At 34.3% G+C, this 14,483-nt stretch overlaps 1 protein-coding gene across 1 annotated transcript; it reads left to right on the forward strand.

Annotated features, from left to right (window-relative positions):
• The first annotated feature begins 165 nt into the window (after window positions 1-165).
• Window positions 166-4,677, forward strand: LOC123546961 (grpE protein homolog 1, mitochondrial-like). The gene is made up of 3 exons (XM_045333653.2): window positions 166-435; window positions 2,368-2,569; window positions 2,768-4,677. The coding sequence occupies exons 1-3, from the start codon at window positions 353-355 to the stop codon at window positions 3,194-3,196; spliced, it is 714 nt and encodes a 237-aa protein (XP_045189588.2). The 5' UTR covers window positions 166-352; the 3' UTR covers window positions 3,197-4,677.
• The last annotated feature ends 9,806 nt before the right edge of the window (window positions 4,678-14,483 follow it).

Below are 14,483 nucleotides of genomic sequence, written 5' to 3' on the forward strand. Positions count from 1 at the left end.
AATCAAAATGCAACTGTGAATATATAAAATGTACTAACGTAACTGAATAATTTTCTTTCTCCCTGACAACGTATTTAGAGGGAATCTACTACTTTTTAAATAAAATCATTTTCATTATGTTACAGGATAAAACAAACGCGGTGTAGATGTAAAAGTAGCATATTGTATTTATTGCTAAAATGTTTTGTAATATTTTATTTTTGCTCTAATTCATTGAATCTAAAATTGTTCTTTATGCAATAACAGTGCTAACGACTTTTAAAAGTCATTTAAAAGAAGCTTTGAAAATATTTATTCTATTGCATCAGGTTTACCATAAAAATAGGAACATCCCGCTTGAAATTACATAAACATGGCAGCCCCCACGAGTGTGCGGACACTTACTAAATTAACTCGTTTTTCTAGAACTGTCTTATTCAGCAGGGCGCAAAAAAGGTATATTTACGTTAATTACTTATTTGTTCAAACACTGTCTTTGGTAATTGTGTTCATTCTTTACGGTTAACTTTGATAAATGACAGATGTTTTTGTTCGCGAAGTCATATGTCCGCTGCCTTGACATTGAAACTCAAAGCTGAAGTTGGGGCATGTGTATCAAGTACGAAAATTGCTCTCCTTGTATGATTATTTTAACCTCTATTGATAAATAACCAAATGATTATGTTAAAAGGTTTGAAACGACAAATGTTGCCCAGTTTGCTAATAATGACAACACTGACACTGTCGAAACATTAAAGAACACAGACACACCTCCATTCAAGTTGTGTTCTACATCCCTGTCAAATTTCAGTCAAAATTTTTAGCCTTTTAAAGCCTGCTGAACATGCGTCTCAATCATTAAATATGTTTTATTAGGTTTAAAACTTAACTGTCATTAGTATCAATGCAGTAAGGGGCCTCTGTGGCCAAGTGTTAAGGTCGCTGACCTCGAATCACTTGCCCTTCACTGATGTGGGTTTGAGTTTCGCTCAGGACATTGAATTCTTCATGTGAGGAAGCCATCAAGGTGGCTTATGGTAGGTCAGTGGTTCTACCCAGGTGCTCGCCTGTGATCAGATCACAGAGTGACAAACACTTGGGGTCAGGACCCCCCACCCACCCCACTCTCCTTCACCCTTGGTTAAGTTTAGTGAATATATTTTAGCATTTTAACATGTATTGAGCATAGGTGAGTCAAGATCATTAAACACATTTTGTAACAAATTCAGCGTGTTTTAAAAATGCATTTTTTTTTATCATCGATGCTCTTAAAATAAGAAGATGTGCATGCATCTGTAAAATTGACACTAGAAAACAAAAGTCAATTTAGCTTTTAAATTAGCACCTACCTATGAATCCCTGGTATCAGTTAATGATTCTGTAACCATTCTGTCAAATGACACCTGTCCTGACAACTGACGTTCGAGTTCCGACGAGAAATCAATAATTATCATAATTCGATCAATCTTACTTGTATGGCACACTTCCCTGCAAATTGATCCCTGCTTTGCACTGCGCATATCGTATGCGGGTACCAAACTTGGATTTTTATCAATATCATAGGAGTTGATGATCCGGTACTATATAGTCCAGGGCTCCAGATAAGATGCATATTAGCGTAAATTATGCTTTGAAATAATGCATATACACATGTCTGATAATTTTTTAGTGCATATGAAATTCCAGAAACTAGAGTAAACAAAATCTGAATCATCTGGATGCTTTACGTAACAGAGCACCATCAGCATTAAAATAATTCTGCCACATTGAACGTACACGCGCATTGAATGGTAGTCTATAAGCCTAGATTAAAGTATATTATACACTGGCATTGCGAAGGCGGGCATATTAAAATCTCACCATTTGTGTCCATGTAAATTCTTGTCTGCATGGGCTGTAACTTCATCATTCATCAAGGGGGATATAAAAATAATTTGACACGTTAACCATATTGAGAAGGTGTGTCACGCTTATGACCTGGGTCTCTCAGATCAAGGTCACAAAATGATGTGAGATTCTTTTTGTGTCCGGTCCATACCTTTTTGGCACGGAGGGATTTTGAATAAGTTTGCACAAATGTTCATCTAATCCCAAGGGTAGATTGTGTCAATGACCCAGATCTCTTGGGTCAACGTTAAGGTCACACTATGACATATTGGTTGGGCACGCTTCGGGGGCATTTTGTCACAGCTCTTGTTCCAATTGTAAAGGCCCGGCCCCATTCCCAAATCAGTGGGGAAAAAACACAGTGTGTTCTAGTTTTTCAGATTTCTGTTTTAACACTTGCACAGCCAGTGTCACTCACTGTTCACACCTGAAAATATATAATGTTTTTTCTGCTTGAATTATATTTTAATTAAAATAATTTATATTTTTGTCAAATTTCAGACAAGGTTTATATTCATTTTCAACTACTGTATCAGAGAACAAAGTAGGGTCAGATAATCCTAAATCTGTCCCAGATCCTGAGAAGAAAGGTGAAGAAGAGAGTACTAGTAAAAAAACTGAGACCCCAACTGGACCCTCTGAGCTTGAAGAAAAATTAACCAAAGAAAATGAAAAGCTGCAAAAAGATTTCAAAGAAATGAAGGTATAGCATTTTATCTGGTGAAAAAGAGATGGATTATAGACACTATAAATGCTGGTGTTTCCAGGAAGCTCTTGAGAGTGATTCAAATAATATTTGTGATGAAAAAGACATGTGTGTATAATTATATTCATTTTGAAATACATTTAGTACTGTTTTTGAGATACATGTAACTATAATAATATGTACATCTTATTTTAGGATAAATACATGCGTGCACTGGCAGAAACAGAAAATGTTCGTACTAGAATGAAGAAACAGGTGGAAGAGACAAAAGTGTTTGGAATTCAAGGTTTCTGTAAAGACCTCTTAGATGTAGCGGATATCTTGAATCAAGCTATGGACACTGTACCTAAAGAAGAATTAGACAGAAATCAGCATCTAAAGTCACTCTTTGATGGACTTTCTATGACCAATAAACAAATGATTAAAGTTTTTGGAAAGCATGGACTTGTGAAGATAGAACCTGCTATTGGGGATAAGTTTGATCCCTTCTTTCATGAGGCACTTTTCCAGGTGCCAGCACAGGGTGAGAGTAAAGCGGACACAATTGCAGATGTTCAGAAAACTGGCTATAAACTGCATGAAAGGACTCTAAGACCAGCCCTTGTAGGCGTATTTAAATCCTGATTAGGAGATAAAGTATAAATCTAGAGAAGAAGAAAAAATGAGGAACAAAAAAATAGATTTATCAAGAACAGATGCTTTTCAGAATTCTGTAACATCTTATTGTTTTGCACAGTAGATAAGAATTTGATTGAAAGATCTATGTCATATTTAGAATGTTACAGTGCAGAAAAAAATAGGTTTCTATTGTAATGATCAAAGAATAATGTAAGTTATTGGATATTCCTTTTTATGTAATTTTGAGAACAGGAAATTGATATACGAGGTAGATGTTGAATTGACTTAAATTTCCCATTGTAAAATGAAATGGTGTATGTGCTTACAAATGAGGTGCATTCCAAAACTAAAGAATTGCCAATAACAGTTTTTATACCAAGAAAGATTATTTTTTTGGTCATTTTTTCTTAACATTTGCAAGCAAAGGAACATACTGTAAAAAGTATCAGATGTTACATCGAAGTAATATCTGGCATTTACGAAAGAAGAATTCATAGTTTTGATTACAATTTAGTATTTATTTTGTAATAGGCCTGAAGAGTAACACATGATTTATATAGGGCCCATGGTTAGGAAAGTTAAAAGTCTGAAACTTGGGCTTTAAAATGCTATATTTTCATCTTGCTCTGGCTGTGTCAAATGTGCATGGATGGCAGAATTTTGTTTCTGAAAACTTTCAGGAATCTTCATCTTGTAACTAATAATGGCTCAGAAAAATTTCATCAGTATGAATACTATGACTGCTATTAGCAGTCGGGTGTAACTGTTTCAAGTTATCGCAGTTTATAACCCATTTGAGTTATTGCTTATATTTTCATAACTTGTTTCAGTTATCATAAAATATTACAAAGCCCTCCTGTGCCAATTCCTCATTTTGAATGTGACTAATGCAATTATTTCCTGAATCCTTGAATTCTTATCTTTTCAGCTATGCAGTAAGATTTTTTACGCAAGGCTGATAAATATTTATGCAAAAGGTTTAAAGCTATAAATATGTGTATATTTTCTAAGCAGGTACATCAATATTTGTATAGTCCAGCTATTTTTCATATCAAACCAATGTATTTTGTTAATGACTGAAAATCATTAATGAAATGCTAGTAATGCTGATTTTTTTGTCAGTGAAATCTAGTCATTCATATGATCGTGTGCTTGCTGAATTTGGACTTCACAGTTAATTGTTTTAGAAATAAGATTTCAAAATCACTGCATTTTAGTAAATTCAAGTAGTACATAATTGTGAATTACATGTAGTAATGCCTATGACATATAACCAAGGTAACAAAGATGAGGTGTTTTGTATTAGTTTTCATTCCGGTGAGGATATATTGTGTATATACAGGAAATGATTATTTTTTCTCTGAATTACAACAACTCTTGAAATATGTAATGGTTTTTGGTAACTTAAGAGAAAACAGATTTGCATGTATTTTAGTGCTGAATAATACAAGTTTGATTATATTGTAATAAATGATTGTAACATCCAAGCTGTGGGTTGTTCTTTTCAATGTCAGGTATATCTTTAAATACACTTTATGAAACATACATAATGTGCCAGCCTTTGTGGCGAAGTGGATAAGATTGCCGACTGAATGTCTGGCTCCTCAGCTTTGTGAGGCTAGTGGCTCTACGTTTATGCCTGTCCGTTGCTGAAATGACTGGAAGAGCAGTTTAATATTCCTGCCATTAAATGCATTTTTTATAGCTTTCTACGAACAAATAAAACCTGTTGATATAATATTCTTGTAATATTGATTAAAATATGACATCGAACTTCGATTTCCCTCTCCACATAAGTTCTTTCATTTTCAAAACTACTGTCTTCTGTCGTCAGAAGTGCTAGTCTTCAACAAGACTCTCCTCACTTCTTTTAAACCTCCCGTACCACATTTAAAATGTTGTTTTCTTTCAGGACATTGTCCCATAAAGCTTTTGCCTTTTGATGCTTGATTAAATAAAAACACAAATTGTTGCATATCTCCGTTGTACACTGGTTTTCAGGCAATTACCAACACAGTATGGCTGTCAAACATTTTAATGATGTCACAAATCTAATTTGACATTATTGGTCTAATGCTTACATTTCCAGTAAATTTTCACGAAATTTAAGCAGACTTTGCTTTTAAAAGTTTAAAAGTAAATATATTGCAAGTAAAGTTTTAGCAAATTTAAAATGGGAAAGGAGGCAAAATTGGGCTGGATGACATCATGGGGTACTAGAATTCACTTTAATGATATTTATCCAAAGAAATCAGAATTTTGACATGTCGACAAAAAAATCTCCTTACCTACATTATACATTTCCATCGATTTTTGCTGATATGTTAAGAATGAGAACAGTTTTACGGGTATCTATTGAACACCCCTCAATAAATTGAGTCTTTGCTCTTGAATTTGTTAGCTTACCTGAATCTAAGGTTCAGGGTGTGCTATTAGTATAGATGGATGGTCCGTTGTCCATCCTCCACAGTTAACAATAACATAAACATCGTCTCCATCTCCTCTGAAACTACTGGTCAGAATTACTGGTACACCAAACTTTGTCAGTGTCATCCTGGCAAAGTGCTCTCAACTTTCTTCAAATGATTCTGCTTTACCCCTTTTAAGGGCCACTAGAGCTAAAAATAAAAACTTAGGATTCTTCGAGTCTTTACAGATAAAAGTTATAGTCATATTCAATGAAGTGTACCAACATTGTAATTGGTGGAGTCTGCGAAATGATGGGCAGTCTTGCACCAATAAAGTTATAGGGGCAACGCATGTTTTTTCCTGTTACAACATTTACAGGGATTGGTTGGTGCCCGAGCCTGAGGGATTTTGAAGGTGTTACATCACGAAATGAACATGCGCTAAGGCTATTCTAGCATAAAATACGTAAAACCTAATAAACAAAAACACTGTCCTGCAACGTCACTAAATTTTCATAAAATGTGCAGGAATGTCTGCATTGTTTTTCACGTTGACGTCATTTCCTTTTGAAGTATACGTTTTGGGGCCGTAATTTGTTTAAGCTTTGCCACAGAATGCTCATGTATAAAATGGTGTTATAACAGCATGTGAGCGCGAGAATCTCTCTGTTGATACACGTTTTTCTCTCCTGTTAAAACTCCCCTGAAAAGTGACAAGAACAGCAATTTCATGCAAGAATGAATGTTCAAATTCAAATTGTTTATTAAATTCCTACAGGTTTTACATTTTTAGCATTGTGAGAGTTCTATGAGCCTTGAGGAATTGCCTTGAAAACTTATATATAAATAAAGTCCTTACTGATGAAGGTTATAAACATATGCGGTGAATAGGGCCGATGTTGGAAAATGGTTGTGTACAAGTTTTTGAAAGATAATTGCACTTCTTTTTGAAGTATTTTCTGTTTCAACACACCCAAATTGTGTAATTATACAGCTTTTTTATCAGGTGCATAACCTTTATCTTAGGATCATATTGAATCCAACTATACGCCAAATGTATATAACAACATGTACAAGTACAGTAATGTACATTGCTTTTGTAAGGTGTGGTGAGTAAATATGTCCTTCACAGTTGTTAATAGTGTACATGTATGCATTTATTTTAGACCTAATTTCTTGAACAATTTTCATGAAACTTGCATAGAAAAGTGTGTTGCCATAGGATCACAGGCAATTTCATTAATGACAAGATTGATTCACCATCACAGCACAAGAGTTATGGCCCTTGTCTTCAGTTGCTCGGGTACAGCTTTCCATCATTTTTCGCAGCAGTTGTTAGTCACGTAGTGCAAGTGTGATGTAAAATATAAGCAAATCAAATATGCAAACTAAAAAATACTGACTTGTGAAATTTGATGTTATAAATGAATTGTTATTCTGAAAATTTAATTATTGTTTTGTACATTCTCTGAACATGTCCCTTTAATGGCATCTTTAATAACATGTTTGTATTGTTTCTGAATTAAAAGTCCAAACCAGATCTTGATGATGTGACAAACAGATGTGAAAGATAATGTTACATAAAAGGTTACGTTTTTTCTTCCTTGAAGGCCATGTTCCATATTTCATTCTAAGTGAAGGTTACAAAATGTGTTTGTTGTATTTCGTTCATTGTTATTCACAGAATAAATAATCGAGGAGTTAACATCAATTTTTTTTTAACTTTTGAACATGAAATGAATGAATCATTTTCTTCAATGAAGAAGTCCACAAAATCTAGTCGCCCCGAGTATAAACAAGAGCACCGCCTTGCGGGTGCTGACGCTCATCTGATTTTTTTTGTATAATAGAAATATTGTCCTACCCATGATTTTCTAAGTCTAAAAAGGGCCATCACTCTTGCAAAAAGCAGGATAGAGTTATGTTTCTTGATGTACAGTGTCCACTTATGATGGTGAAAAACTGTTGCAGGTTTTAAAGCAATAGCTTTGATAGTTTATGAGAAAAGTTGACTTAAACATAGTATTCAACCAAGAAAATGATTTTTCTAAGTCCAAAAGGGGCAATAATTATTGCAAAAAGCAGGATGGAGTTATGTTGCTTGCTGTACAGGGTCAGCTTATGATGGTGAACAAGAGTTGCAAGTTTTAAAGCAATAGCTTTGATAGTTTAAGAGAAAAAGTTGACCTAAACATAAAACTTAACCAAGAAATCTGATATTTTCTAAGTCCAAAAGGGGCCATAAATCTTGCAAAAAGCAGGATGGAGTTATGTTTCTTGCTGTACAGGGTCAGCTTATGATGGTGAACAAGTGTTGCAAGTTTTAAAGGAATAGCTTTGATAGTTTAGGATAAAAGCTGACCTAAACATAAAACTTAACCAAGAAAACTGATTTTCTAAGTCCAAAAGGGGCAATAATTCTTGCAAAAAGCAAGATGGAGTTATGTTTCTTGATGTACAGGTTCTGCTTATGATGGTGAACAAGTATTCCAAGTTTCAAAGCAAAAGCTTTGATAGTTTAGGAGAAAAGTTGACCTAAACATAAAACTTAACCAAGAAATCTGATATTTTCTAAGTACAAAAGGGGCCATAAATCTTGCAAAAAGCAAGATGAAGTTATGTTTCTTGCTATACAGGGTCAGCTTATGATGGTGAACAAGTATTCCAAGTTTCAAAGCAATAGCTTTGATAGTTTAGGAGAAAAGCTGACCTAAACATAAAACTTAACCAGGCAACGCGGACGCCGACGCCGACAACCGCTCAAGTGATGACAATAACTCATCATTTTTTTTCAAAAAATCAGATGAGCTAAAAATGATTTCACAGTATTCGAACAGTATTTCTTGAATTTTTTGCAAGTACAACCACGTTTCTGGAATTGTTGTAACTTTCACAGACGAAACTGTGGCCAATCGGCATAAATGGAGATGTAAATCTTTAAGGCTATTCACTCTCACAAATTCTCCTGGATTATTATCACCTCTTGTATCATGTATTAAGATGTATTTTCAAATGGCATTTAGTAAAACTCCTTGTATAAAAGATTTTTACACAAATTAAATACGAGGGATAAACTTATAATTCTGGTCAGGGGCATTACTACATCCACGATTTCAAGATAGATTTTCAAGAAGTTTGGGAATATGCTTAATGGAAATTTTTAAGCAGTTATATGCCAGTGTTTAAGCTGCTTCAAATGAATATTAAACCTTCAAAATTTAGGTCTTGATGTAATTTGGTCAACTTCCCACTTTTAGTGGAGAAACACCCCAAGGTGCTTTCCTTCAGGCACTATTTTGGTAAAGGCTTTCTTTATATTTTCAATCTCAGACTGCTTGCTTAACTGACAAAATGCTTCAAGCTGGGCTCAAGCTCACTGTCTCTTCTCTCAATCTTCACCCCACTGGTTAGCTTAGTACGTGTACAGCAAGAGACTGAATCAAGAGGTGATGAGATTGATCCTCGGGCTAGGCAATAGTTCCGTCAAAAGTCATACATCCTGCACTACTGATTTATGTGGGAAAGTTGTTGGTTTATATGAGCACAGATACATAATCTTATACTGCGTGTTAGAACTGACTATCATTTTTTATGGGAAATATTGTTGCAATGGGCATAAAAAAACTCATACCATACAAATACCAAATTATACAGACTTGCACAAAGAAAAGAGTAATTTCCAGTTTTTCAGATGTTTATTAAAGAAAATTTGCTACAATTTATCCTCTTGCATAAGGTATGTATTTCAATATTAAAGAAAACATATGTACCAGGAATTTAAATAACAATTTCCTAAACTTTAAATACACAACTACAACTACTTCCAGGATAATGGTTGTAAAAGATATATCCAACAGTTTAAAAGAAGTTAAACAGATCTTCTCATGTACGTCTTCCACAAGTTTTGTCATATCTAAAGCTAAATTAACCCTTAGCCTGCTGCAGGTGAATTTAACAGCCTTTGCAAACTGCTTGGAACCAGATCAGACGCCGATTAAATCGGCGTCTGATCAGGTTCCAAGCTGTTTGCTACTCTGACAATATTTCTTCCAATTTTTGAGCAAATTGAATGAACTATACAATTTTAGCAGACGACATTTCCAGCAGACGACAATTTATCTAGCATGCTAAAGGTTAATATTGGATGGATTCTTTTATTTCAAATTCAAAAACTGCATGAGGTTTTGATTAGATAACTTTAGCATATTGGCGGTCACCACTCAAGATGCCGAATTTCCATTTTTGGCAATTTTCGTAATTTCCATCAGATGTGAGACTTTACATCGCATTTCGCTGAAAGAATTTATCACGAATCCACCGCAAAAAGCTCAATTCAATAGTTACAGCTAAATGTTGAACCACAACTGGTGGGAAAAAAAAAGAACATGCAAACTATGAAATTCGCCTACAAGATGCAACTTTTGTAAGGAAAGTTAGTTGGGTTTAATGTCAAACCGTCACAATTATAGGTCATATGGTGACTATCCAGCTTTCTATGGTAGAAGAAGATCCCAGATGCCTCTCCATACGGGTGGACAAACAGAACCTCGGACCTCCCACAAGACGCCTGGATAATTCTGCACATAACAGAATGCTACATCCTGGGCGAGGTTTTTAGGCCACACCACTTAAGGCAAGTGTTTCAAAGTTATCTGCCTGAACCACTAGGTCACACAATGAAAGTTGGGATCTACTTCTAAGTTTGTGCATCATTTTGAGAAAAGTTTTATTTTTAATCTGAAAAGGTTTTTCATCCTGAGTGGAGACCTTCGATACTACTGAAGTTAAAGAAATGTCTTCAACAGAATCATAAAAATGAATGCACTGATGTTACATGTCATAAAACAAAGTAAGTCCTTTAATTCTTCAATGACTAGATATTTTTTGAGACAAACAAAACACTGGTATCAAAAATGGTATCAAAAAGCCTTTCCTTGAAATTTGCAAAGATATTGTTTCTATGGCAACATGTTATTATCACTGATAGAAAAATATGTCACAGTTTTTATTCTAATGAAATACAAAATTAAAATAATTTTCTCACTAAGGTTTTATATCTCTCCTTTTTGTTTTATGAAATTAACCAAACAAAAACCTGCACTTCAAAACAAACTTTTTGTATCACAGTATTTTTAAAGATTATAATTATAAAAAAAGTATTAGAAACGAAATCAAAACAAGTTAGAAATAAGAAAATGCACAAAGAGACTATAAAGTTAATCAACAAAACTAATACATCTTGTTGTGAATCGTAATATAATACGAACCGTGCCATGAGAAAACCAACACAGTGGGTATGCGACCAGCATGGATCCAGACCAGCCTGCGCATCCGCGCAGTCTGGTCAGGCTCCATGCTGTTCGCTTTTAAAGCCTATTGGAATTGGAGAAACTGTTAGCGAACAGCATGGATCCTGACCAGACTGCGTGGATGCGCAGGCTGGTCTGGATCCATGCTGGTCGCATACCCACTATGTTGGTTTTCCCATGGCATGGCTCATACAACTCTTCAAATTAAATAAAATCATAATGAAAGAAATCACATAAAACATATGCTACTGTACAAGTTATGTCAAGACACCTGTTTTTGTTTGTTTATTTTTTTTTCCATTATGAAATAGAGAATATCATTCTGTTTGTTTCAACTCAAGATCTTTTGCTGAGAGAACATTAGATGCAATGTGTTTTTTTTTATAAAGTGGCATATATAATCTAACAATAACATAAAATCTAGTGTTCATCAGAAAAAGATCTTTTGATTTTACATGAAAAACAAACAACTTCGGAATTTGCCAAATTTTTACCCGAGAAATACTTCCGTGTACCAGTGAAAAATGTATGTGGTATTTTTCACTCTGAAATTACCAGGTATTACTATAAACGTTTCAATACTTCACAGAAAAACATAATAATGTAGCTGGTGTTTATTACGATGATGGTCATACAGAGTAAAACAGTGGATGCCTTTCCACATGAGATCTAAATACACTGCTCCTCAATTTATTTTATTTTGTTGGGTTTAACGTCGCACTGATACAATTATAGGTCATATGGCGATTTTACAGCTTTGATGGTGGAGGAAGACCCCAGGTGCCCCTTCGTGTATTATTTCATCACGGGTGGACACCTGGGTAGAACCACCGACCTTCCGTAAGCCAGCTGGATGGCTTCCTCAAATGAAGAATTCAACACCCCGCATGAGGCTCAAACCCACAGTGGTGAGGGGCAAGTGATTCGAAGTCAGCGACCTTAACCACTCGGCCACGGAGGCCCCCCTGCTCCTCAAAGTATGACATCAAATTAATCATATTATTTAAGTAAGTCATTATAATGTGCCAGAAAATTTGTATCACCTTAAAATATACACATAATCGTATTATCGAAACTATATATCTACAGTCATTTCCATTGGTCTATTCACAGTCACTAGAATAATGATCATACTGTTGTGCTGACCTAAGGCTGGAGCCTAAAACATGTACATGTATTGACCTGTGGGAAAATCGTCACCAGTAAATTGTTAGGATACAAGTAAGCAGAATGTTATTATGTCAAACTGACCTGTGGGCGAAACAAAAATCATAAAAAAAAAGTTAGATTTAATTTAAAATAATTTTTGTTGCCTTCTATGTTTGGTCATTATGAGGTTTCACTGACCTTGGACCAGTGATTTCAAGATAAGGCTACGCCCTTGGTCAGTACCATTTTTCCAAGGTTGATAAAATTTTAATGCTCGTGTCAGCCACAACTGTGCACTAGTACCTTCAGAAAAACTTCTTTTAAAAAAATGTACCTAACTTTTCTTTCACATGTAAACCTCATTTCAATCAAACTGTTTCACACTGGTATGAAACCAGGTCCAAAACCACAAAACAGAAAAGTACACTACCTCCCCTAACCAATCATTCACACTGCACAATCAAGGAATCAAAAAATATATATATCACAAAAACAAAAAGTTAAATAGCATACTAAATTTAATTCAACTAAATTAAAGATGAACAAAAATGGTGAAGGAATTGTTGAACACAATTATGGAAAGAGACCTTGGTCCCCACTGCACTCAGAATAGAAACACTTGCAATCATCATGCTGTGTTAAAATTATGAGCGCCAGAATTTTTGGGAAATTAAATGAAGATATATGATGAAAATATTCAACTATAATTATAAAAAAATCAAAACTAAACTAAAATCACTTTTAAAACACACTCTCTCACTTAGGCAAGCCCATAGGGTGTTGCCTGCAAAAACTGCTATTTACTGCATAAATATGAACTTATCAACAGTGAGTTTTCCATTAGGTCATCTGTAATATCACTTATAAAAGAAACTGATTAATTGTAAAAAAAAAGTTTCAGCAAGTCAGGTGAACATACCGGTACACATAATAAACATTTGCACAGTTAGGCTTGACTTCATCTTTCTCAGTGACAAGCTTTCGATTCTGCTGAAACTGATATATAATCTATAGCTTTTTCTATATTAAGAAACAAGGGGCACTCTGCTGCTCATCAGGACACTGCACAACTGAGTTACCCAAGTTTTCGATGTAAAACCAAGGGAAGAAACTCTCCATTCCAGGTAAATGGTACAAGTTTTATAACTGTGTAATAAACATTTTTTTTTTTATATTAAGATAACGTTTTAAAAAAAGAACAGTAAGACAAATGGAAAATTTTGTATTTACAAGTCATTGTCTGAACTTCTGGCTTAAGACTATTAGTTAGTGCAATAAACATAAGCCAAGAAAAGTACAAGAGTAATTAATCAGACATGAACAACTCTCAGGTGGTCTTCAAGGGTCCTTCGAATTGGTCTTGTTTTTCCGCTTATTGTCTGCCTCCCTCGGAGTATTAAATATACTAGAAGCTCAATCCTTCAAATGGTGCAAATTGTATTTTCACAAACAACTAACTGATGAAAGATATTTGCCTTTCAAAGAAAACAAGTTGACATTTAATACTCACAGTTTGCATCAGAACCATAACTATGCTAATAGCCTCTTGCTGTGTATGGTTTATGTTCAGTGAACAGGTACAGAGTTTAAGTTACTCAACATCAGTTTTACAATCTTAATATTAACTTATCTTATTTGAAACACTTTCAAGACCGTCTCATGGAAAAAACAGTACTTCTATATATGAGGTGTGGTCATGACCAAGTGGGGCTCAAAACCAACAACTTCCAGGTTGAGCGACCAATACCATAACAATAAAATCACCTCTGGCTAGACAACTCTACAAATGTTTTGCAAGACTCAAATGATTTCATTTCATTCCATTTGCACTTAGATCCATTTTCACTTGTTAAAACATATTCTCATTATAAATTTATAAAACATAAAAAAAAAAAGTTTTAAAAATACTTGTAAAAATTTAACTCACACACAACTTTCACTTAAATCATTTAAGTTTCAACTTAAATGTTACACTTTCACCTCAACAGTTACAAATACACCTTAAACGTTACACTTACTCATAAAAGTTACAGTTACACATTAACAGTTACACTAACTAGACAGTTACACTAACACCTTAAAAGTTACTTATGCACCTATAAGGTACATATATACAAAAATAATAAGTAAAAACAGAATAATGAAAAACAAAAAGGCAGGACACAGATACAAGAAAACATTAACTTTGGCATCTTTGAATTTTGTGACATTACAGCTGAATTTCTTTTACTGTCCGTAAAAACAGTTAACTAAAAATTAACAACACAACTTTATTTTTGCAAAAGCAAAAAGCACTTCAATAATAACAAAAAAAGTTAGAAAATCAATTGGTGGATCCATGGAACAATAAAAGGACTTAATTTTTCAGCTTTTGAAATGAGACCGTATAAGTGAAAGGAGACTTTTTCAAACCTGGTCACCAATTTT

This window comes from Mercenaria mercenaria, chromosome 9 (genome assembly GCF_021730395.1).
Source record: "Mercenaria mercenaria strain notata chromosome 9, MADL_Memer_1, whole genome shotgun sequence".
In the NCBI taxonomy this organism is placed as follows: Eukaryota; Metazoa; Mollusca; class Bivalvia; order Venerida; family Veneridae; genus Mercenaria; species Mercenaria mercenaria.